The sequence below is a fragment of the Bombina bombina genome, chromosome 3 (genome assembly GCF_027579735.1).
Source record: "Bombina bombina isolate aBomBom1 chromosome 3, aBomBom1.pri, whole genome shotgun sequence".
NCBI classification, from domain to species: domain Eukaryota; kingdom Metazoa; phylum Chordata; class Amphibia; order Anura; family Bombinatoridae; genus Bombina; species Bombina bombina.
In genome coordinates this window covers 1,077,500,085-1,077,527,723 of record NC_069501.1, presented here as the reverse complement: position 1 = coordinate 1,077,527,723, position 27,639 = coordinate 1,077,500,085, and the positions used below count along the sequence as shown (strand labels likewise).

Below are 27,639 nucleotides of genomic sequence, written 5' to 3'. Positions count from 1 at the left end.
CCCTTTAATCACTGACTCCAAATACCAGCGGGCGGCCAAAACCAGCGTTAGGAGCCTCTAACGCTGGTTTTGACGGCTACCGCCGAACTCTAAATCTAGGCCTGAGCATGCAGTAGCAATAACCAGCCACTTGTAATGCACGGTTAATTACTGCGCTTCTGCAAACGGGCAAATTTGCCGGTTTGCGGAAGTGAGATAATTTAGCACTCCACTTGTAATCTAGCCCTTAATGTTTTAACCCTCTTCACAAAGGATCCGAATGCACATCACTAGTAAATATAAAAATAGCAATATAATTACATTTATATAATTTGTATTACAGTATGCATACATTTAATCATGTAGTGTTTAAACCTGTAGTTTAGTGAAAGACCTCAAAATTATTTATTATTACTGAAACGAACCAACATGGCGGCCTCAGTGTGTGCAATGCATTGATAATGCTAATTGATTTAAGGTAACATTTGAACCATTTATCCAGTAATTATTTTAATAGGTCATCCAGAACCAAATCCATTTGGAGTAGTTTTTCTTTCTGCTTTTCAAGAGCTTGAATTTTCTTTTTGATTTCTTAAAAAAAGAAGAAATAAAATATGTAAAAGTCTTTCATTTACTTTCTTTTTGATTTCTTAAAAAAGAAGAAACAAAATATGTAAAAGTCTTTCATTTACTGCCAATTAAAAGCATTCGCCTAGATTACGAGTCTTGCGTCAGCCTTAAAAAGCAGCGTTGAGAGGTCCCAACACTGCTTTTAACGCCCGCTGGTATTACAAGTCTTGCAGGTACAGGTGTACGGCTCACTTTTTTTTCGCGACTCGAAAATACCGCAAATCCACTTGCGTATCCTATTTTTTCAATGGGATTTGCCTAACGCCGGTATTACGAGTCTTCCTAAAAGTGAGCGGTAGACCCTCTCCTGTCAAGACTCCTACCTCATTTGAAAGTCAGTAGTTAAGAGTTTTATGGGCTAACACTGTAGTATAAAACTCTTAACTAAAGTGCTAAAAAGTACACTAACACCCATAATCTACCTATTAATCCCTAAACCATGGCCCCCCCCACATCGCAAACACTAAAATAAAATTTTTAATCCCTAATCTGCCGAACCGGACATCGCCGCCACTTCAATAAATGTATTAACCCCTAAACCGCCGCACTCCCGCCTTGCAAAGACTAGTTAAATATTATTAACCCCTAATCTGCCGTCCCTAACATCGCCGACACCTACCTACATTTATTAACCCCTAATCTGCCGCCCCCCATAGTCGCCGCATCTATATTAAATGTATTAACCCCTAAATCTAACCCTAACACCCCCCTAACTTAAATATTATTTAAATAAATCTAAATAAAATAACTACAATTAACCCCTTAAGGACCAGCGACGTACCCTGTATGTCGCTGGCCTTTTTTTTTGGACTTGATTGTTTTATAGCGCGGTCTTGCCACCAGCGTTGAGACTGCTCTATTCCGCAACGCCTTCTGGAGGGAGGGAAATAATAGCGTGTTCTTGCTAGACTTGTGCTATTATGTCCTGAAAAAAACCTTAACGACCAGTGACATACAGGGTACATTGTGGTCATTAAGGGGTTAACTAAATTATTCCTATTTAAAACTAAATGTACTTACCTATAAAATAAACCCTAAGATAGCTACAATATAACTAATACTTACATTGTAGCTATCTTAGGGTTTATTTTTATTTTACAGGCAACTTTGTATTTATTTTAACTAGGTACAATAGTTATTAAATAGTTATTCACTATTTAATAGCTACCTAGCTAAAATAAATACAAAAGTACCTGTAAAATAAAACCTAACCTAAGTTACAATTACACCTAACACTACACTATAATTAAATAAATTACCTAAATTAAATTAATTACAATAAAATAAAATAAATTAAAGTACAAAAAAACCCCATTAAATTACACAAAATAATAAAATAATTACAAGTTTTTAAACTAATTACACCTAATCTAATCCCCTTAATAAAATAAAAAAGCCCCCCAAAATAATAAAAAGCCCTACCCTATACTAAATTACAAATAGCCCTTTAAAGGGCTTTTTGCGGGGCATTGCCCCAAAGTAATCAGCTCTTTAACCTGTAAAAAAAAAATACAACACCCCCCCAACATTAAAACCCACCACCCACACACCCAACCCTACTCTAAAACCCACCCGATCCCCCCTTAATAAAACCTAACACTAACCCCTTGAAGATCACACTACCTTGAGACGTCTTCACCTAACCGGGCTGAAGTCCTCAACGAAGCCGGGCAGAAGTCTTCATCCAAGCCGGGAAGAAGAGGTCCTCCAGACGGGCAGAAGTCTTCATCCAGACGGCATCTTCTATCTTCATCCATCCATCCGGCGCGGAGCGGCTCCATCTTCAAGACATCCGACGCGGAGCATCCTCTTCTGTCTTTATTCAACGACTAAATGACGGTACCTTTAAGTGACGTCATCCAAGATGACGTCCCTTCAATTTCGATTGGCTGATAGAATTCTATCAGCCAATCGGAATTGAAGGCGCCGGATGGATGGATGAAGATAGAAGATGCCGTCTGGATGAAGACTTCTGCCCATCTGGAGGACCTCTTCTTCCCGGCTTGGATGAAGACTTCTGCCCGTCTGGAGGACCACTTCGTCCGGCTTCGTTGAGGACTTCGGCCCGGTTGGGTGAAGACGTCTCAAGGTAGGGTGATCTTCAAGGGGTTAGTGTTAGGTTTTATTAAGGGGGATTGGGTGGGTTTTAGAGTAGGGTTTGGTGTGTGGGTGGTGGGTTTTAATGTTGAGGGGGTATTGTATTTTTTTTTTACAGGTAAAAGAGCTGATTACTTTGGGGCAATGCCCAGCAAAAAGCCCTTTTAAGGGCTATTTGTAATTTAGTATAGGGTAGGGCTTTTTATTATTTGGGGGGCTTTTTTATTGTATTAGGGGGATTAGATTAGGTGTAATTAGTTTAAAAACTTTAATTATTTTATTATTTTGTGTAATTTAGTGTTTCTTTTTTTGTACTTTAGTTTATTTTATTTAATTGTAATTAATTTAATTTAGGTAATTAATTTATTTATAGTGTAGTGTTAGGTGTAATTGTAACTTAGGTTAGGTTTTATTTTACAGGTACTTTTGTATTTATTTTAACTAGGTAGCTATTAAATAGTTAATAACTATTTAATAACTATTGTACCTAGTTAAAATAAATACAAACTTGCCTGTCAAATAAAAATAAACCCTAAGATAGATACAATGTAACTATTAGTTATATTGTAGCTATCTTAGGGTTTATTTTATAGATAAGTATTTAGTTTTAAATAGGAATAATTTATTTAATTATAGTAATTTTATTTAGATTTATTTAAATTATATTTAAGTTAGGGGGTGTTAGCGTTAGACTTAGGTTTAATGGTTAATAACTTTATTATAGAGGTGGCGACGCTGGGGGCGGCAGATTAGGGGTTAATAAGTGTAGGTAGGTGGCGAAGACATTGGGGGGCGGCAGAGTAGGGGTTAATAAATATAATGTAGGTGTCGGCGATGTTAGGGGCAGCAGATTAGGGGTTCACAAGTATAATGTAGGTGGCGGCGGTGTCCGGAGTGGCAGATTAGGGGTTAATAATATAATGCAGGTGTCAGCGATGTCGGGGGCGGCAGATTAGGGGCTAATAAGTGTAAGATTAGGGGTGTTTAGACTCGGGGTTCATGTTAGGGTGTTAGGTGTAGACATAAAATGTATTTCCCCATAGGAATTAATGGGGCTGCGTTAGGAGCTGAACGCTGCTTTTTAGCAGGTGTTAGATTTTTTTTCAGCCGGCTCAATCCGTTGATTCCTATGGGGAAATCGTGCACGAGCACGTTTAGCCAGCTCAATGCTACCGTAAGCAGCGCTGGTATTACAGTGAGATGTGGAGCTAAATTTTTGCTCAACGCTCACTTTTCTGCGGCTATCGCCGGGTTTGTAAAAACACGTAATACCAGCGCTGTCTGTAGGTGAGCGGTGACTGAAAACTGCTCGTTAGCACCGTACAGCTTTACCAACAAAACTCATAATCTAGCCGATTATTTGTAAATCTTAGAGAAAAAAAAGATATACAGATGGTATTCTAGGAATCAAACATTTTTGCAATCATGGTTGGAAAATTTCAGCAATAGTAGAATTACTGTCACTGTCACTACACTATTAAAGACCATTGTTAAAGGGACAGTCCACATGAACATTTTTATTGTTTAAAAAGATAGATAATCCCTTTATTACCCATTCCCCTGTTTTGCATAACCAGCACGGTTATATTAATATACTTTTTTTCTCTGTGATTACCTTGTATCTAAGCTACTGTAGACTGCCCATTATGAAATTCTATATCTAATAGTTAAAATACAAGGGAAGCAAAGCACCTAAGAAATGATAGAAATAAGGCTATAAAAACTTTTTAATGAAAAAAACTATATATTTATTTTTACTAACATCAATGTATAGCCCTAGCATACTGCTGACATCATGTACATTTCCAGAAAACTGCTGACATCCATGTACAGTCCTAACATACTACTGACATCCTTGTACAGCCCTTTACAAAACCATTAATCAGGGCCCCCCACACATACATATAAACACACACTCACAAACATAGATTCACATACACACAGAAACACACTCGGACATACAGAGGCACTAACACATACAGACACACACAGTGACACACACATACAGAATCACACACAGAAATATACACTCAGATATACAAGTAGACTCACACAGACACAGACAAACAGATACACACAGACACACACAGCACGCAAGCACCATGAGATACCATATACACATAGGAACCAACATACACAAAACGAGGCACCACATGCACACAGTCACCCAAAAAGCACAGACAAGAAGCCACATACATCCTCACTCACACATACACAAGCACACACAGGAATACACACTAAGAGGCTGGCTAATCCACAAATATATATAGACAAGCACACACACACTCAGATACACACACATACACACTTCCATGTGACTTTTACATGAGTTTAATATATAATAGTTGAATAAAATGTTTTATTAATATTATATGCCAGTTGTACTTGACAAGATGGAGTAGCCCCCTGCTCCTACTAACTGTGTGCCAGTAGTACACTACATTTGATTAAGATTAAGGGCCTTTTACAACCACTTATTACAGTTTTCTGCCACATGACTCCCTTCTATCATGTATGCCAATCATCATATACCATATTAAATATGTCCAATCAGTTCCCCTACTCACATGAATGCCAGCTAAATGCCACAATATACCGGGCAAGATGCAAGACTCCCTGCCCCCATACATTTCCTGAGAGATATTACAGCTCACTTGTGGATTTAATATGAAAACCACTAATAATAATATATCATATAAAATAATTTTTAATACTAAAAATATAAAAACTATCGGCTAGATTTAGAGTTTTGTCGGTAACGACCCGCGTAGCTAACGCATGCTTTTTTTTCCCTTCACCTTTTAAATACCGCTGGTATTTAGAGTTCACAGAATGGCTGCGTTTTCAGTGCGTTAGGCTCCAAAAAAGGAGCGTAGAGCATAATTTACCGCCACTGCAACTCTCGATACCAGCGGTGCTTACGGACGCGGCCAGCTTCAAAAACGTGCTCGTGCACGATTCCCCCATAGGAAACAATGGGGCAGTTTGAGCTGAAAAAAAAACCTAACACCTGCAAAAAAGCAGCATTCAGCTCCTAACGCAGCCCCATTGTTTCCTATGGGGAAACACTTCCTAAGTCTGCACCTAACACCCTAACATGTACCCCGAGTCTAAACACCCCTAACCTTACACTTATTAACCTCTAATCTGCCGCCCCCGCTATCGCTGACCCCTGCATATTATTATTAACCCCTAATCTGCTGCTCCGTACACCGCCGCAACCTACATTATCCCTATGTACCCCTAATCTGCTGCCCATAACACCGCCGACCCCTATAGTATTTTTATTAACCCCTAATCTGCCCCCCACAACGTCGCCTCCAGCTACCTACAATTATTAACCCCTAATCTGCCGACCGTACCTCACTGCTACTCTAATACATTTTTTTAACCCCTAAAGCTAAGTCTAACCCTAACCCTAACACCCCCCTAAGTTAAATATTATTTAAATCTAACAAAATAAATTAACTCTTATTAAATAAATTATTCCTATTTAAAGCTAAATACTTACCTGTAAAATAAATCCTAATGTAGCTACAATATAAATAATAATTATATTGTAGCTATTTTAGGATTTATATTTATTTTACAGGCAACTTTGTATTTATTTTACCAGGTACAATAGCTATTAAATAGTTAAGAACTATTTAATAGCTACCTAGTTAAAATAATTACAAAAATTACCTGTAAATAAATCCTAACCTAAGTTACAATTAAACCTAACACTACACTAGCAATAAATTAATTACATAAAATACCTACAATTATCTACAATTAAACCTAACACTACACTATCAATAAATAAATTAAATAAAATACCTACAAATAAATACAATTAAATAAACTAAAAATAAAAGAAGCTAAGTTACAAAAAATATAAAAATTAATTACAAACATATTAAAAATATTACAACAATTTTAAGCTAATTACACCTACTCTAAGCCCCCTAATAAAAAATAACAAAGCCCCCCAAAATAAAAAAAAAATGCCCTACCCTATTCTAAAATTAAAATAGAAAAGCTCTTTTACCTTACCAGCCCTTAAAAGGGCCTTTTGCGGGGCATACCCCAAAGAATTCAGCTCTTTTGCCTGTAAAAAAAAACATACAATACCCCCCCCAACATTACAACCCACCACCCACATACCCCTAATCTAACCCAAACCCCCCTTAAATAAACCTAACACTAAGCCCCTGAAGATCTTCCTACCTTGTCTTCACCATGCCAGGTATCACAGATCGCTCCAGGCTCCGAAATCTTCATCCAAGCCCAAGCGGGGGCTGGAGATCCATCATCCGGCTGAAGTCTTCTATCAAGCGACGGCTGAAGAGGTTCCAGAAGAGGCTCCAAAGTCTTCATGCTATCCGGGCAGAAGAGTAGATCCGGGAACGGCAACCATCTTCTTCAAAGCCCTGGGTGACACGCGGCTCCATGTTGAAGACCTCCGCCGCGGATCCATCCTCTTCTTGCGACGTCCTAAGTCCAAATGAAGGTTCCATTTAAATGACGTCATCCAAGATGGCGTCCCTCGAACTCCGACTGGCTGATAGGATACTATCAGCCAATCGGAATTAAGGTAGGAAAAATCTGATTGGCTGATGGAATCAGCCAATCAGATTCAAGTTCAAATTCGATTGGCTGATCCAATCAGCCAATCAGATTGAGCTCGCATTCTATTGGCTGATCGGAACAGCCAATAGGATGCGAGCTCAATCTGATTGGCTGATTCAATCAGCCAATCAGATTTTCCCTACCTTAATTCCGATTGGCTGATAGAATCCTATCAGCCAATCGGAATTCTGAGGGACGCCATCTTGGATGACGTCCCTTAAAGGAACCGTCATTCTTCAGTTTGGACGTCGTCGGAAGAAGATTGATCCGCGCTGGAGGTCTTCACGATGGAGCCATTCCTCATCGGATGAAGATAGAAGATGCCTGCTTGGATCAAGATGGTTTGCCGGTCCTGGATCGCCTCTTCTTCCCGGATAGGATGAAGACTTTGGAGCCTCTTCTGGACCTCTTCAGCCGCAGGATTATGGATCGCCAGCCCCCGCTTGGGTTGGATGAAGATTTTGGAGCCAGGGACCGATCGGTGATACCCGGCTGGTGGAATACAAGGTAGGGAGATCTTCAGGGGCCTTAGTGTTAGGTTTTTTAAGGGGGTTTGGGTGGTGTTAGATTAGGGGTATGTGGGTGGTGGGTTGTTATGTAGGGGGGGGTATTGTATGTTTTTTTTTCAGGCAAAAGAGCTGAATTTCTTGGGGCATGCCCCGCAAAGGGCCCTGTTCAGGGCTGGTAAGGTAAAGAGCTTTGAACTTTTGTAATTTAGAATAGGGTAGGGCATTTTTTTTATTTTGGGGGGCTTTGTAATTTCATTAGGGGCTTAGAGTAGGTGTAATTAGTTTAAAATTGTTGTAATATTTTTCTAATGTTTGTAAATATTTTTTTATTTTTTGTAACTTAGTTCTTTTTTATTTTTTGTACTTTAGTTAGTTTATTTAATTGTAGTTATTTGTAGGTAATTGTTATTTAATTAATGTATTGATAGTGTAGTGTTAGGTTTAATTGTAGGTAATTGTAGGTATTTTATTTAATTTATTTATTGATAGTGTAGTGTTAGGTTTAATTGTAACTTAGGTTAGGATTTATTTTACAGGTAATTTTGTAATTATTTTAACTATTTTAGCTATTAAATAGTTCTTAACTATTAATAGCTATTGTACCTGGTTAAAATAAATACAAAGTTACCTGTAAAATAAATATAAATCCTAAAATAGCTATAATATAATTATAATTTATATTGTAGCTATATTAGGGTTTATTTTACAGGTAAGTATTTAGCTTTAAATAGGAATAATTTATTTAATAAGAGTTAATTTATTTCGTTAGATTTAAATTATATTTAATTTAGGGGGGTGTTAGGGTTAAAGTTAGACTTAGCTTTAGGGGTTAATAAATTTATTAGAGTAGCGGTGAGCTCCTGTCGGCAGATTAGGGGTTAATACTTGAAGTTAGGTGTTGGCAATGTTAGGGAGGGCAGATTAGGGGTTAATACTATTTATTATAGGGTTATTGAGGCGGGAGTGAGGCGGATTAGGGGTTTATTCATTTATTATAGTAGCGCTCAGGTCCGGTCGGCAGATTAGGGGTTAATAAGTGCAGTTAGGTGGAGGCGACGTTGGGGGCGGCAGATTAGGGGTTAATAAATATAATATAGGGGCAGGCGATGTTAGGGCAGCAGATTAGGGGTACATAGGGATAATGTAGGTGGCGGGGGTGTACGGAGCGGCAGATTAGGGGTTAAAAATAATATGCAGGGGTCAGCGATAGCGGGGGCGGCAGATTAGGGGTTAATAAGTGTAAGGTTAGGGGTGTTTAGACTCAAGGTTCATGTTAGGGTGTTAGGTGCAGACTTAGGAGGTGTTTCCACATAGAAAACAATGGGGCTGCGTTAGGAGCTGAACGCAGCTTTTTTGCAGGTGTTAGGTTTTTTTTCAGCTCAAACAGCCCCATTGTTTCCTATGGGGGAATCGTGCACGAGCGCGTTTTTGAAGCTGGCCGCTTCCGTAAGCACCGCTGGTATCAAGAGTTGAAGTTGCAGTAAATATGCTATACGCTCCTTTTTTGGAGCCTAACGCAGCCATTCTGTGAACTCTAAATACCAGCGGTATTTAAAAGGTGCGGCCAGAAAAAAGCACGCGTAGCTAACGCACCCCTTTGGCCACAGAACTCTAAATCTAGGCGTAAGTTTATAAAAATATACTTGATCAGAATTTAGGAACTTGGGATTAAATATTAATATTTATTAATAAGTTTGTCATTAATGTCTAGATATCGCAATATTATTATTTTAGAATACACTACAGAGATGATATAATATTTCACTGGGGTGTACTGCAAGGATTCTACTATATTAATTGAGGTATCGCTGACGATAACTTTATTATTATTAATTGTTAATATTCATAATTCCATTAATCAAAATATATAACATTAACTGGAGGACACTCCTGAGATGTACTAAACAATATATATATATATATATATATATATACTATAAATATACTATATTATATATATATAATATATACATATATATATATATATTTATATATAGATATATATACAGTATATATATAATATATAGATATATATCCACATACACATATTTACACACACACAACATACAGTATATATATATATATATATATTTATATATATATATATATATATATATATATATATTCACAGTAGGAAAGAAGTGCAGATTGCGGCCAGTATATAATAGCCCTTTCTATTCAAATACCTTGTAATATACCAAATACTTTTAAACCCTTATAACTTTTTATTACTAATATTTATATGAATTATTTTTATTAGTCCATGCATATATGAATGTAACTGTTTATTTTAATGTATTTATATTTTGTTTTTTAAAGCCCTACCATAATACGCAAGGTCTTCAGTCGCGCTAACTAGACAAGTTTGTAATATGCACGAAAGTTAACGCAATATTGCGCTAACGATAGTGAGGCACTTTTAATCTAACCCATGATGTCAAAGTAATGAAATTTATTCCTACCTGATAAATTTGTTTCTTTAACGATACAATGAGTCCACGGATTTCATCCTTACTTGTGGGATATCGCCATCCTGGTCAGCAGGAGGAGCAAAGACGCACCACAGCAGAGCCTGTATGTATAGTTCCCTCCCTTCCCTCCCCACTCCAGTCATTCGACCGAAGTTAGGAAGCTAAAGGTAAAGCCAAGGTGCAGAGGGTGACTGAAATTTAATAAAAAAATAAAAATAAACCTGTTCTTATAAAAAACAGGGCGGGCCGTGGACTCATCGTATCGTAAAAGAAATAAATTTATCAGGTAAGAATAAATTTCCTTTTCTTTTACAAGATACGATGAGTCCATGGATTTCATCCTTACTTGTGGGATACAATACCAAAGCTACAGTACACGGATGAAAGGGAGGGACAAGACAGGGCACCTAAATGGAAGGCACCACTGCTTGAAGAACTTTCCTCCCAAAAACAGCCTCAGACGAGGCAAAATTATCAAATTTGGAAAAAGTGTGAAGAGACGACCAAGTTGCAGCTTTGCAAATCTGTTCAACAGAAGCATAATTTTTGAATGCCCATGAGGAAGCCACAGCCCTCGTTGAATGAGCCGTAATTCGTTCAGGAGGCTGCCGTCTGGCAGACTCATATGCAAGACGGATGATACTCTTCAGCCAAAAAGAAAGAGAGGTAGCCGTAGCTTTCTGACCCCTACGTTTCCCTGAAAAAAACGACAAATAAGGAAGATGATTGACGAAAATCCTTAGTCGCCTGTAAATAGAACTTCAAGGAACAACAATTTCCTGATTAATATTCTTATTAGAAACAACCTTAGGAATAAAAACAGGTTTGGTATGTAACACTACCTTATCCGCATGGAAAATAAGGTAAGGAGAATCACATTGCAACGCCGAAAGCTCAGAAACTCTGCGAGCAGAAGAAACAGCAACCAAAAACAAAACCTTCCAAGATAACAACTTAATATCTATGGAATGCATAGGTTCAAACGGAACCCCTTGAAGAACATTAAGAACTAAATTCAAACTCCAAGGAGGAGCAATTGATCTAAACACAGGCCTGATTCTAGTCAGAGCCTGACAAAAAGATTGAACATCTGGAACATCTGCCAGACGCTTGTGCAGCAAAATAGATAAGGCAGAAATCTGTCCCTTTAAGGAACTCGCTGACAACCCTTTCTCCAATCCTTTTTTCGAGAAAGGACAAAATCCTGGGAATCCGAACTCTACTCCAAGAGTAGCCCTTGGATTCGCACCAATAAAGATATTTACGCCATATCTTATGGTAAATCTTTCTAGTAACAGGCTTACGCGCCTGAATCAAGGTATCAATGACCGAATCAGAGAATCCTCACTTAGATAAAATCAAGCGTTCAATCTCCAAGCAGTTAGCTGCAGAGAAACCAGATTCGAATGATGGAAGGGTCCCTGAATGAGAAGGTCTTTCCTCAATGGAAGTTTCCACGGTGGCTGAGACGACATGTCCACCAGGTCGGCATACCAAGTCCTGCGAGGCCACGCAGGAGCGATGAGGATCACCGAAGCCCTCTCCTGTTTGACTCGAGCAATCGCCCGGGGAAGGAGAGCAAACGTCAGGAACACATAAGCTAGGTTGAACAACCAAGGCACTGCCAAGGCATCTATCAGTTCGGCCTAGGGATCCCTGGACCTGTATCTTGGAAGCTTGGCATTCTGATGAGATGCCATAAGATCCAACTCCGGCCTGCCCCATTTGAGAACCAGATTGGCAAATACCTCCTGATGAAGTTCCCATTTCCCCGGATGAAAAGTCTGTCTGCTCAGAAAATCTGCTTCCCAGTTTTCCACTCCTGGGATGTGGATCGCCGACAGATAACAAGAGTGTGCCTCCGCCCACTGAATTATCTTGGCTACTTCTGTCATCACTAAGGAACTCCTTAATCCTCCCTGATGATTGATGTAAGCTACAGTCGTAATGTTGTCCGACTGGAATCTGATGAATTTGGCCGAAGCCAACTGAGACCAAGCTTGAAGCGCATTGAATATTGCTCTCAATTAAAGAATATTGATGGGAAGTAGAGACTCCGATCGAGTCCATACACCCTGAGTCCTCAGGGAGTTCCAGACTGCTCCCCATCCTAACAGGCTGGCATCCGTTGTCACTATCACCCATGAGGGTCTGCGGAAGCATGTCCCCTGGGACAGATGATCCGGCGACAACCACCATAGAAGAGAGTCCCTTGTCTCCTGATCTAGATCAATTTGAGGAGACAAATTTGCATAATCTCCATTCCACTGTCTCAGCATGCTCAGTTATAGAGGTCTGAGATGAAAACAAGCAAACGGAATGATGTCCATTGCCGCTACCATCAATCCAATTGCTTCCATGCACTGAGCCACCGACGGCCAAGGATTGGACTGAAGGGCTCGGCATGTATTGAGAATCTTTAATTTTCTGACGTCCGTCAGAAAGATCTTCATGGATAGAGAGTCGATTAGCGTTCCCAAGAAGGGAACCCTGGTCTGTGGAACTAACAAACTCTTTTCTAGATTCACTTTCCACCCGTGAGTCCTTAGAAAAGACAGAACAAAATCGGTATGAGACTTTTGACGCCTGGTCAGAATATCGTCCAGATAGGGCACCACTGCAATGCCCCACGGTCTGAGAACTGCCAGCAGAGACCCCAGAACCTTTGTGAAAATTCTGGGCGCCGTGGCCAGACCGAAAGGAAGAGCCACTAACTGGAAATGTTTGTCCAGAAAGGCAAAACGGAGGAACTTGTGATAATCTTTGTGGATAGGAAAATGTAGATATGCATCCTTTAGATCCACGGTAGTCATAAATTGACCCTCCTGGATCAATGGAAGAATGGTACGCATAGTTTCCATCTTGAAAGATGGAACCCTGAGAAACTTGTTTAGACTTTTGAGGTCTAAAATGGATCGGAACGTTCCATCCTTTTTGGGAACTACAAACAGATTTGAATAAAACCCCTGTCCCTGTTCCCGTATTGGAACGGGACAAATTACTCCCATGGAAAAAAGGTACAACGCAAGAACGCCTCTCTCTTTATCTGGTCTACAGATAATCGAGAAAGAAGAAACCTTCCTCTGGGGGGAAAATTTCAGAACTCCAACTGATATCCCTGAGACACAATTTCTAGTGTCCAGGGGTCCTGAACATCTCTTACCCAAGCCTGGACAAAGAGAGAAAGTCTGCCCCCTACTAGATCCGGTCCCAGATCGGGGGCCGACCCTTCATGATGACTTGGTAGCAGCAGCTGGTTTCTTGGATTGTTTGCCCTTGTTCCAAGACTGGTTGGGTCTCCAAGTAGACTTGGTTTGGGAATAATTCCCGTCCTGTTTAGCGGAAGAGGAAGAGGGAACGCCCTTGAAATTTCAAAAGGAACGAAAATTACTCTGTCGCCCTCTCTGTTTGGACTTCTTATCCTGAGGGAGGAGATGACCCTTACCTCCTGTGATGTCAGAAATAATTTCCTTCAAGTCAGGCCCGAACAGGGTCTTCCCCTTGTAAGGAATAGCCAAAAGCTTAGACTTGGATGAAACATCCGCAGACCAAGACTTCAACCATAAAGCCCTGCGTGCTAAGATGGCAAAGCCTGAACTCTTAGCTGCCAATTTAGTGATCTGCAGAGAAGCATCCATAATAAACAAATTAGCTAAATTAAGAGCTTTAATCCGATCCTGTATCTCTTCCAGAGGAGTCTCCACCTTAAGAGACTCTTCCAGGGCATCGAACCAATAAGCGGCCGCGGCGGTAACTGCAACAATACAGGCCGCCGGTTGCAAAAGGAATCACTGGTGAACGTACATCTTCTTAAGGAGACCCTCCAGCTTCTTATCCATGGGGTTCTTAAAAGCACAACTATCCTCAATGGGAATAGTAGTCCGTTTGGCCAGGGTAGAGATGGCTCCTTCAACCTTAGGAACCGTCTGCCAAGAATCCCTAATAGCGTCAGCTATAGGGTACATCTTCTTAAAAATAGGAGAAGGGGAGAATGGAATACCTGGTCTCTCCCATTCTTTAGCAAGGATCTCCGAAGTTCTCTTAGGAACTGGAAAAACATCCGAGTAAGAAGGAACTTCCAAATATTTGTCCAACTTACTAAATTTTTCTGGAGGAACCACTATTGAGTCACAATCATCCAGAGTAACCAACACTTCCCTCAGTAATAGGCAAAGGTGTTCCAGCTTAAACCTGAAAGAGATTTCAGAGTCAGTTATGGGCAAGGTGCTCCCAGAATCAGAGAGTTCACCTTCAGACAGGACCTCAGTGCCCTCCCGTTCACTGTGGGCGGGTATGTCCTCAATCGCCATCAGAGAATCAGAGGCTGAATTGACCATACATTTGTCTCTTCTTGTACGCTTGCCGTGCAATATATTTGGAAAATTAGATAGCGCATCAGAAAGAGTAGAAGACATCACTGCAGCAATGTCTTTTAAAGTAAATGCGGCAGAAACTTGCAAAATACCTGGTACCGCCTAAGCGGAAGTTAAAGGCTGTGACGCTTGGTGAGAAAGCTGCGGCATACTCTGCATCAATCTATCTATCAGTATCATTGACATAGCTCTTGTGCCACCTAGAGGCGGTAATAAGTACACCATTTTGCAAAGAAAAGAGATCTATTGGATCTTGCAGCTCCAAACTAGAAGCCCTATGGGCATTAATAGAGAATGTGACATTGACTATTTTTTTTTTTAAATTTTATTTATAACCAATGAAAGGCACAGTGTTACAAAATATATTCCATCACCTACCTCGCAGGGCGGTGTTAGGGGCAAGAATTACGTTACAGTATAGTTAATCTTTAAATATTTGATAAATGAGTACCTGTACCACATCATTGGGGGTTTTTAATATTATTTAACTAAACAACAACTACTAATACACACATCACACACACAAACCAATCAACCAACCAAAATAAAATAAGCAACCAGTCTCATCCACCGGGCAGTCTAAAGTTCCAGTATTTGTAGACGTTCCGCCCAGTCGTCCACAGGGTAATATTAGCAACAGATTCTCTTAAAGCAAGGGGAATCACAATAAGACCCTGGGTGGCTTACCATATACCTAGACCATATGTTTATAACCTGGGTAACGAGCCTGCTCAGAAGTAATAGTGCTCCTAACCCTGATACAAGAAACAGTTGGGCTCATGTAATAGCCTCATTCAAACATGCGCCCAAGATAAAATGTGAATAGTGCAAGAGCAGGAAAGTTAGAGTATAATATGTTCCCCTTATTCACTCCATTGAGCAGGGGGGTCATGCAGATTAGTGTAAGCATTATGAGTTAAAATGGTTTGTAAGGGCAAACTTATAGAGATCAACCAAGCTTAAGCCAGCTGCGGTGATGTAGAAGGGTTACATTGCTTATTGTTGGATATGGTATTAGGGCTCTCAATTATATAGGCAATGTAAGAGAACATTTAAAGCTGAGGTCAATGCAGCTGGTGTATTTACAGGAGTTTAAGGTGTCCTTTGGAGCCCACCTACACTTGCCAGTCAATTTCAATCCAAATACAATTTTGCTGACATTACCCATCATTGATTAAAATAATGGGCCTCTTAACTATATAGCTGCTGTGAGAAAACTCCCTGAGGGGTTATAGAGCATGGTCTGACTTCACCATTAAAGGGCTGCTCTAACTTTTTGGACTTCTGGTCACAATACTTTTTTGGTAAATAGGATCGGGCTCTGTCAAATAAATATTATGCTGGGGTACTGAAGGAAACAACATATACATTGCGTGGATCAAATAGGCTGCGTAAAGGACAAACAAAAAAACAAAAAAAGGTAATAATAAAAAATAAACAAAAACAATAAAATAAAATTCCTTAAACTAAACATGGTAACCAAATCTCACAACATAGATCAAGCAGTGGAGCGGTAAATAACCAGATATTATGTCAGTACTTGCCGTTGCTTAAATTATGGGACAAGAACTGTATAGTAATATATGGTGAGGCTATGGTTTAGTTTCCAAATGATTCATTTGCGGGGTAGTCACCCATGATCTCATATGAGGAAAATTATAAAGAGGATCGTATTCCTCAGCAACTTTCAGATAGGAGTAACCATCAAATATATCTCTAATCATGCGTTGCTTGCTCATGTGTTATGTCTCTGCTGATGTAAAGATTACCACACTTGAGGCAAATTTAAAGACACCGTGGACATAGGTCCACCGTTTTTATTGAGAAAGGTGGCACAGAGTGTGAAGCGTCCAAGTACTGATTGTGTGGCACGCTCATAATACTAACAATGAGAACCTAAACTAAGGATTATGCTAATTGAGACTATCGCTTCCATGTTAGACATTGTGGATCACAGTGAGCTCTGAAGCTAACAGCCATTAAGACCAACATATCCCAACAAAATTATAGCGAATGAGCATTTTAGCATACATAGAATCGCTTCTTACACAGACCCCTGTTGAGACTCCAAATCCACCCCCGGGTAACACTAACAATGTAGGTCCATGTAGCGCTATTAGTTAAATAAAGAAAACCTGGTTATGCACATTCAAATAGTATAATGAAATAGAACAACATGAATTGCTAACTAAATCAGTATATAACACCATCAGTTCATTGTGACAGTCACCCATTTTTCCCCACAGTAGATCAGTGTGGAGAGGGGAGCATACCATAAGGAGATATGCCGAGGCATCTAGAAGATAATACAAAGGTGGTGGCAATTCTCCCTCGCAACAACATGACCCACCAAGCAGAGTGGAGCCGCACCGTGAAAATGGGTGAGTTAGTCTCAGAGGAGTATGTCAGCCAATGCCTCTAGCTCTGCGGGTGAGTCCAGGTACCCCCAAGGGGCAGTGGTCAGGCAGCCAACTTGCTCGATGTGTAGACAGGAACGGGAAAGGATCTCCATCTGACAGATACATTTGCCGGTGTCGAAGGGGAAACATGGCTGCGCCCCCTACAAGCGCAAGGAGCCCAGGCGGCATTTCAGGAAGGGGCCTTCGCGGGTCAAGACTTGAATGGTGTGGGGTATCGCCATCAGCTCTGGGGGCCCACATCATAACAAGCGCTATGGAAAAGTCCTGTAGCTATTCTGTTATAGCCGTCATGCCCTGTCTCTCCGTGTCCTGTGTTAGGACCTCCATTGGGGTGTAGGTTTCACGGATCTCCTCAGGTGAGTGCAACTTGCGTTCTGAGTGGCAGGGTAAAGATCCTTTGGTCAGGTCTAGAAGTAGTATTGTTGGGTTATCAGATGCGGTGAGACTCTGTAGAGTTGTAGTGGTAATGTGTGGTGAGTCCCATACTGAGGAGCCAGGTCGCTTATTCACAGGCTGAGGTGTCTTACGATGGGCCTCCCCGGTCAGCCGAATCACTTCATGCAGGGTTTTAAAGCTGCAGGCCAAACGGTCAAACATAGGCAGGAAAGAGTCAAGTATCTGTGTAATAACATGTTGTTCTGCCTCCATCAGGTAGGAAACCAGCAGAAAAGGTTATGTGATATTTGCTATGTACAATGTGGCGCTGTAGAACACGCCACGTTGCCAAGTGGCTTCTTGCTTTTATTATGGCCTCCGTGGGAGAGAAGATGGTAATTTGTCTATCCGCCTTGGTTCTCGGACAAGTAACTGTCAAGAGATATGCAGATGGCAGTGGATTCAGGCTGCATAAAGGTTTTGCTTTCTCCAGGTATCTCAGAGCTTCAGAAGAGTGCAGCCATCTTGGAACGCCACCCACCGGAAGTCCCGACATTGACTATTTTATTAATGACACATAGCATTATTAATTAGTAACTACTTTTAAGTAGCCCATATGACATTCCAATGCTACCCTCTGTTTAACTTTCAAGGTATAGCATATATACTTTTGTCCCTTAGTGTTAATTCAGCTGTGAGTGTACATGTTAAAAACATATTGTGATATTTTTTCCTTAATATATGTTTTGGATCTTAAGCATATTAGCATATTTTCTTTAAAAACATGTTCTCTTACTTGATCTTAATAAATGTATTAGGAAATTGGCCCTTAAACGCTACTTCTCTCTCACTAGAAGCGCTGCTGGGGAGGCCTCACAAGAAACAGTGAATTCTCCTATTTTATCATTTTCAGAGAATACACACTTACTGTTTGATGAGCCCTGCTCAGTAGTGCAGCTAGCAGATCTTTATAGTGGAGAGAGAAATGTAACAACATCTTCTGACCTTCTAAAACCTGTTAAGATGAGATCTGATTTTTATCCAGTGCAATTTAGGGGCCCACATCTCAATGCATATCAGAGATTAGTTCAGGAGGACATTTCTCGGTTAAATAACATGCATGACGAACATGCTGCCCCCCAAAATCTTAGTCGCAAAGAAAGGCTAGCTGTAAAGTCTCTCATGGATAATGAACAGATCGTTATCCGCAACTCGGACAAGGGGCATTGTTGTCCTGGACAAGGAGGCCTATTTCAATGAGGCAGTTTCACAACTATCTGACACCAGAGTATACCAGAAACTTCCAGGTAATCCGACTATTCATTACAAGAATTAGTTGATTAAATTGTTAAAGGAAGGTGTACAATTAGGTATCTTTAAAGAAACTGACATTGAAAATTTGGTCCCTAGCAATGCCCTTATTCCAATTTTCTACCATGTCCCCAAGGTTCATAAGGACCCCACCAATCCCCCAGGGAGACCCATTGTCTCTGGGGTGGGGTCTCTTTTTGAACCTTTGGGGGCATGGCTAGATGGCATCTTACAACCTTTGGCGATCAAACAGTTATCATACCTCAGGGATAGCTCCCACCTTATACACACTATTCAGTCCATAGTCTGGGAACCTCAGTATACTTGGCTGGTTGTGGATATCAGTTCTCTCTACACATCAATACCACAGCATTTAGGTATAGAAGCTGTGGAATTTTTTCTAGATAGAGAACTCACTTTAGAGTACGAAATAAAAAAATATATTGGTGATATTTTAAGATTTGCATTATCCCACAACTACTTCATGTTTGAAGATGTGTTTTACAGACAAATTTGCGGAACGGCTATGGGGGCAAAATTTGCCCCCGCATTCGCGAATTTGTATGTTTCCTGGTGGGAGCTTACATATGTATACAGTGTGCTCAATCCCTGGTTAGAGGACATATTACTATTTGTAAGGTTCATAGATGACCTTCTGATCATCTTTAAAAGACCTGTTGATAAGGTTCTATTTAAGAGCTTTTCAAGCTTCTTGGATAATAATTTCATGAACCTTAAGTTCACAGGCAATTTCAGCCAAACAGAGGTCAATTATCTGGATCTCATCTTATTCAGTAGTGGTAATAAAGCATACACAGAAACATATCGCAAACCTAGTGCAGGTAACACAATACTGCATGCTACCTCTCAACATCCAAGTCATCTCATCAAAGCTGTCCCTAGAGGACAGTTTATAAGGCTAAAAAGGAATACTCAGTCCTTAGACACGTATGAAAAACAATCACTAGATCTCAAAAATAGATTAATTTCTAGAGGTTATAATGAAGTAGCCCTTGAAAAGTGCAGAGTGGAGATTAAAACCTATGATACCAACATACGAAAGCCTTGCGATAAATCTTTTAATGAAGCGGTTGTTTTCACTGCTGAATATAGCAGCCAATATGATAAGATAGCCAAAATTCTTAAAAAACATTTACATGTTCTTCAAGGAGATACCATTCTAGCCCCTCTAATTCAGAACTGTAGACTTGTGGCCAAAAAGCCAAAACCTTTGGCACGCAGTCTTTCACCCAGCCAGGTCACTAGATTACGCCCTAAGGGCACACAATGGCTGAGTAGACATGGAAGTTTCAAATGCCTAAGTAGAAATTGTGGCATGTGTTCTTCAGTCACAATGGGTAATCATTTTGAGAGCAGCATCACACATAAGAGGTACACCACTAGCTTTTATGCAAATTGTGGTACAACCTTCGCTGTGTACCTACTTACATGCAACCTTTGTCAGCGCCAATATGTTGGTCAGACCTCTAGAGAGGTTAGACGGAGGTTTGGTGAACACCTTAGGGACACTAAGAACTATGTCAAGGAATCTGCTATTGCAAACCATTTCAATGGAGAGCATTTTACCAATATAGCAAATCTATCTATCAGTATCATTGACATAGCTCTTGTGCCACCTAGAGGCGGTAATAAGTACACCATTTTGCAAAGAAAAGAGATCTATTGGATCTTGCAGCTCCAAACTAGAAGCCCGATGGGCATTAATAGAGAATGTGACATTGACTATTTTATTAATGACACATAGCATTATTAATTAGTAACTACTTTTTAAGTAGCCCATATGAAATTCCAATGCTACCTTCTGTTTAACTTTCAAGGTATAGCATATATACTTTTGTCCCTTAGTGTTAATTCAGCTGTGAGTGTACATGTTAAAAACATATTGTGATATTTTTTCCTTAATATATGTTTTGGATCTTAAGCATATTAGCATATTTTCTTTAAAAACATGTTCTCTTACTAATTAAGCATATATTCTAGGTTTTTTTGAAATAATATAATTTATGCTTACCTGATAAATTCATTTCTCCTGTAGTGTAGTCAGTCCACGGGTCATCCATTACTTATGGGATTATAACTCCTCCCTAACAGGAAGTGCAAGAGGATCACCCAAGCAGAGCTGCTATATAGCTCCTCCCCTCTACGTCATATCCAGTCATTCGACCGAAACCATACGAGAAAGGAGAAACTATAGGGTGCAGTGGTGACTGGAGTTTAATTAAAATTTAGACCTGACGTAAAAACAGGGCGGGCCGTGGACTGACTACACTACAGGAGAAATGAATTTATCAGGTAAGCATAAATTATATTTTCTCCTGTTAAGTGTAGTCAGTCCACGGGTCATCCATTACTTATGGGATACCAATACCAAAGCTAAAAGTACACGGATGACGGGAGGGACAGGCAGGATCTTTACACGGAAGGAACCACTGCCTGTAGAACCTTTCTCCCAAAAACAGCCTCCGAAGAAGCAAAAGTGTCAAATTTGTAAAATTTTGAAAAGTGTGAAGTGAAGACCAAGTTGCAGCCTTGCAAATCTGTTCAACAGAGGCCTCATTCTTAAAGGCCCAAGTGGAAGCCACAGCTCTAGTAGAATGAGCTGTAATCCTTTCAGGAGGCTGCTGTCCAGCAGTCTCATAGGCTAAACGTATTATGCTACGAAGCCAAAAAGAGAGAGAGGTAGCCGAAGCTTTTTGACCTCTCCTCTGTCCAGAATAAACGACAAACAGGGAAGAAGTTTGACGAAAATCTTTAGTTGCCTGCAAATAAAATTTCAGGGCACGGACGACGTCCAGATTGTGCAAAAGTCGTTCCTTCTTTGAAGAAGGGTTAGGGCACAATGATGGAACAACAATCTCTTGATTGATATTCTTGTTAGTGACTACCTTAGGTAAGAACCCAGGTTTAGTACGCAGAACTACCTTGTCTGAATGAAAAATCAGATAAGGAGAATCACAATGTAAGGCCGATAACTCAGAGACTCTTCGAGCCGAGGAAATAGCCATTAAAAACAGAACTTTCCAAGATAACAGCTTGATATTGATGGAATGAAGGGGTTCAAACGGAACACCTTGCAGAACGTTAAGAACTAAGTTTAAGCTCCACGGCGGAGCAACAGTCTTAAACACAGGCTTAATCCTAGCCAAAGCCTGACAAAAAGCCTGAACGTCTGGAACTTCTGCCAGACGTTTGTGTAAAAGGATAGACAGAGCTGAAATCTGTCCCTTTAACGAACTAGCAGATAAACCCTTTTCTAAACCCTCTTGTAGAAAAGACAATATCCTAGGAATCCTAACCTTACTCCATGAGTAACTCTTGGATTTGCACCAATATAAGTATTTACGCCATATTTTATGGTAAATTTTCCTGGTAACAGGTTTCCTAGCCTGTATTAAGGTATCAATCACTGACTCAAGCGTTCAATCTCCATGCAGTCAGCCTCAGAGAAATTAGATTTGGATGTTTGAAAGGACCCTGAATCAGAAGGTCCTGTCTCAGAGGCAGAGACCATGGTGGACAGGACGACATGTCCACCAGATCTGCATACCAGGTCCTGCGTGGCCACGCAGGCGCTATTAGAATCACTGATGCTCTCTCCTGTTTGATCCTGGCAATCAATCGAGGAAGCATCGGAAAAGGTGGAAACACATAAGCCATGTTGAAGACCCAAGGTGCTGTCAGAGCATCTATCAGCACCACTCCCGGGTCCCTGGACCTGGATCCGTAACAAGGAAGCTTGGCGTTCTGGCGAGACGCCATGAGATCCAGATCTGGTTTGCCCCAATGATGAAGCAGTTGGGCAAACACCTCCGGATGAAGTTCCCACTCCCCCGGATGAAAGGTCTGGCGACTTAGAAAATCCGCCTCCCAGTTCTCCACGCCTGGGATGTGGATCGCTGACAGGTGGCAAGAGTGAGACTCTGCCCAGCGAATTATCTTTGAGACTTCCATCATCGCTAGGGAACTCCTTGTTCCTCCTTGATGGTTGATGTAAGCCACAGTCGTGATGTTGTCCGACTGAAACCTGATGAACCTCAGAGTTGCTAACTGAGGCCAAGCCAGAAGAGCATTGAAAATTGCTCTTAATTCCAGAATGTTTATTGGAAGGAGTCTCTCCTCCTGAGTCCATGATCCCTGAGCCTTCCAGACTGCGCCCCAACCTAGAAGGCTGGCGTCTGTTGTTACAATCGTCCAATCTGGCCTGCGGAAGGGCATCCCCTTGGACAGATGTGGCCGAGAAAGTCACCATAGAAGAGAATCTCTGGTCTCTTGATCCAGATTTAGCAGAGGGGACAAATCTGAGTAATCCCCATTCCACTGACTTAGCATGCACAATTGCAGCGGTCTGAGATGCAGGCGCGCAAATGGTACTATGTCCATTGCCGCTACCATTAAGCCGATTACCTCTATGCACTGAGCCACTGACGGGTGTTGAATGGAATGAAGGACACAGCAAGCATTTAGAAGTTTTGATAACCTGTCCTCCGTCAGGTAAATTTTCATTTCTACAGAATCTATAAGAGTCCCTAGAAAGGGAACTCTTGTGAGTGACAATAGAGAACTCTTTTCTACGTTCACCTTCCACCCATGAGACCTTAGAAATGCCAGAACTAACTCTGTTTGAGACTTGGCAGTTTGGAAACTTGACGCTTGTATCAGAATGTCGTCTAGGTACGGAGCTACCGCTATGCCTCGCGGTCTTAGTACCGCCAGAAGAGAGCCCAGAACCTTTGTAAAGATTCTTGGAGCCGTAGCTAACCCGAAGGGAAGAGCTACAAACTAGTAATGCCTGTTTAGGAAGGCAAATCTTAGATACCGGTAATGATCCTTGTGAATCGGTATGTGAAGGTAGGCATCCTTTAAATCCACTGTGGTCATGTACTGACCCTCTTGGATCATGGGTAAGATGGTTCGAATAGTTTCCATTTTGAACGATGGAACTCTTAGGAATTTGTTTAGGATCTTTAAGTCCAAGATTGGTCTGAAGGTTCCCTCTTTTTTGGGAACCACAAACAGATTTGAATAGAATCTTTGCCCGTGTTCCGACCGCGGAACTGGGTGGATCACTCCCATTAGTAAGAGGTCTTGTACACAGCGTAGAAACGCCTCTTTCTTTATCTGGTTTGCTGATAACCTTGAAAGATGAAATCTCCCTGGTGGAGGAGAAGCTTTGAAGTCCAGAAGATATCCCTGAGATATGATTTCCAACGCCCAGGGATCCTGGACATCTCTTGCCCAAGCCTGGGCAAAGAGAGAAAGTCTGCCCCCCACTATATCCGTTTCCGGATCGGGGGCCCTCACTTCATGCTGTCTTAGGGGCAGCAGCAGGTTTTCTGGCCTGCTTGCCCTTGTTCCAGGACTGGTTAGGTTTCCAGCCCTGTCTGTAGCGAGCAACAGTTCCTTCCTGTCTTGGAGCGGAGGAAGTTGATGCTGCTCCTGCCTTGAAGTTACGAAAGGCACGAAAATTAGACTGTTTAGCCTTTGGTTTGGCCCTGTCTTGAGGCAGGGCATGGCCCTTACCTCCAGTAATGTCAGCGATAATTTCTTTCAAGCCGGGCCCGAATAATGTCTGCCCTTTGAAAGGAATATTAAACAATTTAGATTTAGAAGTCACATCAGCTGACCAGGATTTAAGCCACAGCGCTCTGCGCGCTTGAATGGCGAATCCGGAGTTCTTAGCCGTAAGTTTGGTTAAGTGTACTACGGCATCAGAAATAAATGAATTAGCTAGCTTAAGGGCTTTAAGCTTGTTCATAATCTCATCCAATGGAGCTGTGCTAAGGGTCTCTTCCAGAGACTCAAACCAGAATGCCGCCACAGCAGTGACAGGCACGATGCATGCAAGGGGTTGTAATATAAAACCTTGCTGAACAAACATTTTCTTAAGGTAACCCTCTAACTTTTTATCCATTGGATCTGAAAAAGCACAGCTATCCTCCACCGGGATAGTGGTGCGCTTAGCCAGAGTAGAAACTGCTCCCTCCACCTTAGGGACCGTCTGCCATAGGTCCCGTGTGGTGGCGTCTATTGGAAACATTTTTCTAAATATAGGAGGGGATGAAAAGGGCACACCGGGTCTATCCCACTCCTTGTTAACAATTTCTGTAAGCCTTTTAGGTATAGGAAAAACGTCAGTACACGCCGGTACCGCAAAATATTTATCCAGCCTACATACTTTCTCTGGAATTGCAACCGTGTTACAATCATTCAGAGCCGCTAATACCTCCCCTAGTAATACACAGAGGTTCTCAAGCTTAAATTTATAATTTGAAATCTCTGAATCCAGTTTACTTGGATCAGATCCGTCACCCACAGAATGAAGCTCTCCGTCCTCATGTTCTGCAAATTGTGACGCAGTATCAGACATGGCTCTACTATTATCAGCGCACTCTGTTCTTACCCCAGAGTGATCGCGTTTACCTCTTAATTCTGGCAATTTAGATAGTACTTCAGTCATAACATTAGCCATGTCTTGCAAAGTGATTTGTATGGGCCGCCCTGATGTACTTGGCGCCACAATATCACGCACCTCCTGAGCGGGAGGCGAAGGTACTGACACGTGAGGAGAGTTAGTCGGCATAACTTCCCCCTCGTTGTCTGGTGATATTTTTTTAACATATAAAGTTTGACTTTTATTCAAAGTAACATCTATACATTGAGTGCACAAATTTCTATTGGGCTCCACATTTGCCTTTAAACATAGTGAACAAACAGATTCATCTGTGTCAGACATGTTTAAACAGACTAGCAATAACACTAGCAAGCTTGGAAAAAACTTTTAAATAAATTTACAAGCTATATAAAAAACGCTACTGCGCCTTTAAGAAACATAAAAATGTGACACAGTTGAATTAACAATGAACCAAATATGTTAAAACAACCAAATTTTAACAGAAAATGTATAAAGTTAGCAGAGGATTGCACCCACCAGCAAAAGGATGATTAACCCCTTAATACCCAAAACGGATAACAGTTGAAATAATAAACGTTTTTATCACAGTCAAACACACTGTCACAGGTCTGCTGTGACTGATTACCTCCCTCAAAACTAGTTTTGGAGACCCCTGGGCTCTGTAGAGACGTCCTGGATCATGGAGGAAGAAATAGGAAGACTGTGACTAAATTTTTACTGCGCAATAAAGCGCTAAAATAGGCCCCTCCCACTCATATTACAACAGTGGGGAAGCTCAGTAAACTGTTTTTATGCAGAAAAAAACGACAGCCATGTGGTAAAAATCATGCCCATAAAGTTTTATCACCAAGTACCTCAGAAAAAACGATTAACATGCCAGTAAACGTTTTAAAATTGAAAATTATGAAGTGTTATTAATAAGCCTGCTGCTAGTCGCTTTCACTGCAGTGCAGGCTCAAATATTACTTTAATATTGACAGTATTTTCTTAGTGAAATTCCATTCCCCAGAAATACCTCAGAGTATACATACATACATATCAGCCTGATACCAGTCGCTACTACTGCATTTAAGGCTGCACTTACATTACATCGGTATTAGCAGTATTTTCTCAGTCAATTCCATTCCTTAGAAAATAATTTACTGCACATACCTCCTTGCAGGTGGGCCCTGCATGCTATCCCCTGTTCTGAAGTTACCTCACTCCTCAGAATGGCCGAGAACGGCAAGTGGATCTTAGTTACAACCGCTAAGATCATAGAAAAACTCAGGCAGATTCTTCTTCTAATGCTGCCTGAGAACAAACAACACACTCCGGTGCCGTTTAAAATAACAAACTTTTGACTGAAGAAATAAAAACTAAGTTTAACACACCACAGTCCTCTCACATGTCCTATCTTTAGTTAGGTGCAAGAGAATATGACGTAGAGGGGAGGAGCTATATAGCAGCTCTGCTTGGGTGATCCTCTTGTACTTCCTGTTAGGGAGGAGTTATAATCCCATAAGTAATGGATGACCCGTGGACTGACTACACTTAACAGGAGAAATGTTATGTATATATATTTTTTTCTGCAGTGGTTTGTCTTTTTCTTCCCTTTTTCCTTTGTTTAAGTTGTTTTAAAAGGTCTTTACAATGTGCTTTATATAATATCTTTACTAACATTGTAATGCCTTTAAGATTTAACAACAAGATTTTTTGACTAGAGTATCCACATATGCATTGATTTGTATAATAGTCCACTAAAACTCTGCTTGTACAAATGTTTTTGTTTGCTATAGTATAAGCATACACTGTTTTGGGACTGTTCCTGTTTGGTCCGGGTCTTATAGGGTTAATTCCCTTTTTTAATTTACCGCCTGTATGTGTATTTATAGCACCTATGACTTACCTGTACTGTGTCTATGAGTAAGCGCCTGTAGGGGGCGCGAAACGCATCAGACAGTCTCCTGTGCACCACCCTTACCTGTTTGTGAGTCACCTTTACCCAGGTCCCTTCTGTTTGGATTGGTATTTACCGTTTTTATCTTCGAATAAACTGGGACTTTTTACATGCAACGTTACCTGGTTTGTAGTGCCTGTCATTTCTTTTCTGCATCTCATCTGTAGACTCTTGAGAAGCATCCGCTTTAGGCAATGATGTATCATAAATTTTTTTGTCTTTACAGTGCAAAGCCCTCTGAACACATGAAGGGCAAAAAGGAACAGGAGGTTCCACAGGGGCATTCAAACACATAGAACATAGAACAGTTTGAATTACATCTGAATCCATTATTTGACAGAAAATACAAATAACAACTTGTCTCTTTAAAATTATTATTATTATTATTTTTTTTATTTTTTTTTTAAACTGCAAGAAAAAAACCAACTGTCAGTACCCAGATACTCCGGATGGACTTACTGACACAATAAAAGAAGTAAACGTTTGCTAAG

General features: G+C 40.7%; 1 protein-coding gene across 2 annotated transcripts in view; it reads right to left on the bottom strand.

Annotated features, from left to right (window-relative positions):
• Window positions 1-277: 277 nt before the first annotated feature.
• PHF11 (PHD finger protein 11) overlaps window positions 278-27,639 on the bottom strand; it is a 589,089-nt gene continuing 561,727 nt past the window's right edge. For both annotated transcript variants that reach the window (XM_053708365.1, XM_053708366.1), the window contains one exon: window positions 278-570. In XM_053708365.1, coding sequence (XP_053564340.1) covers window positions 485-570 — 86 coding nt within the window. In that variant the 3' untranslated portion in view covers window positions 278-484. The remainder of the gene's footprint in view (window positions 571-27,639) is intronic.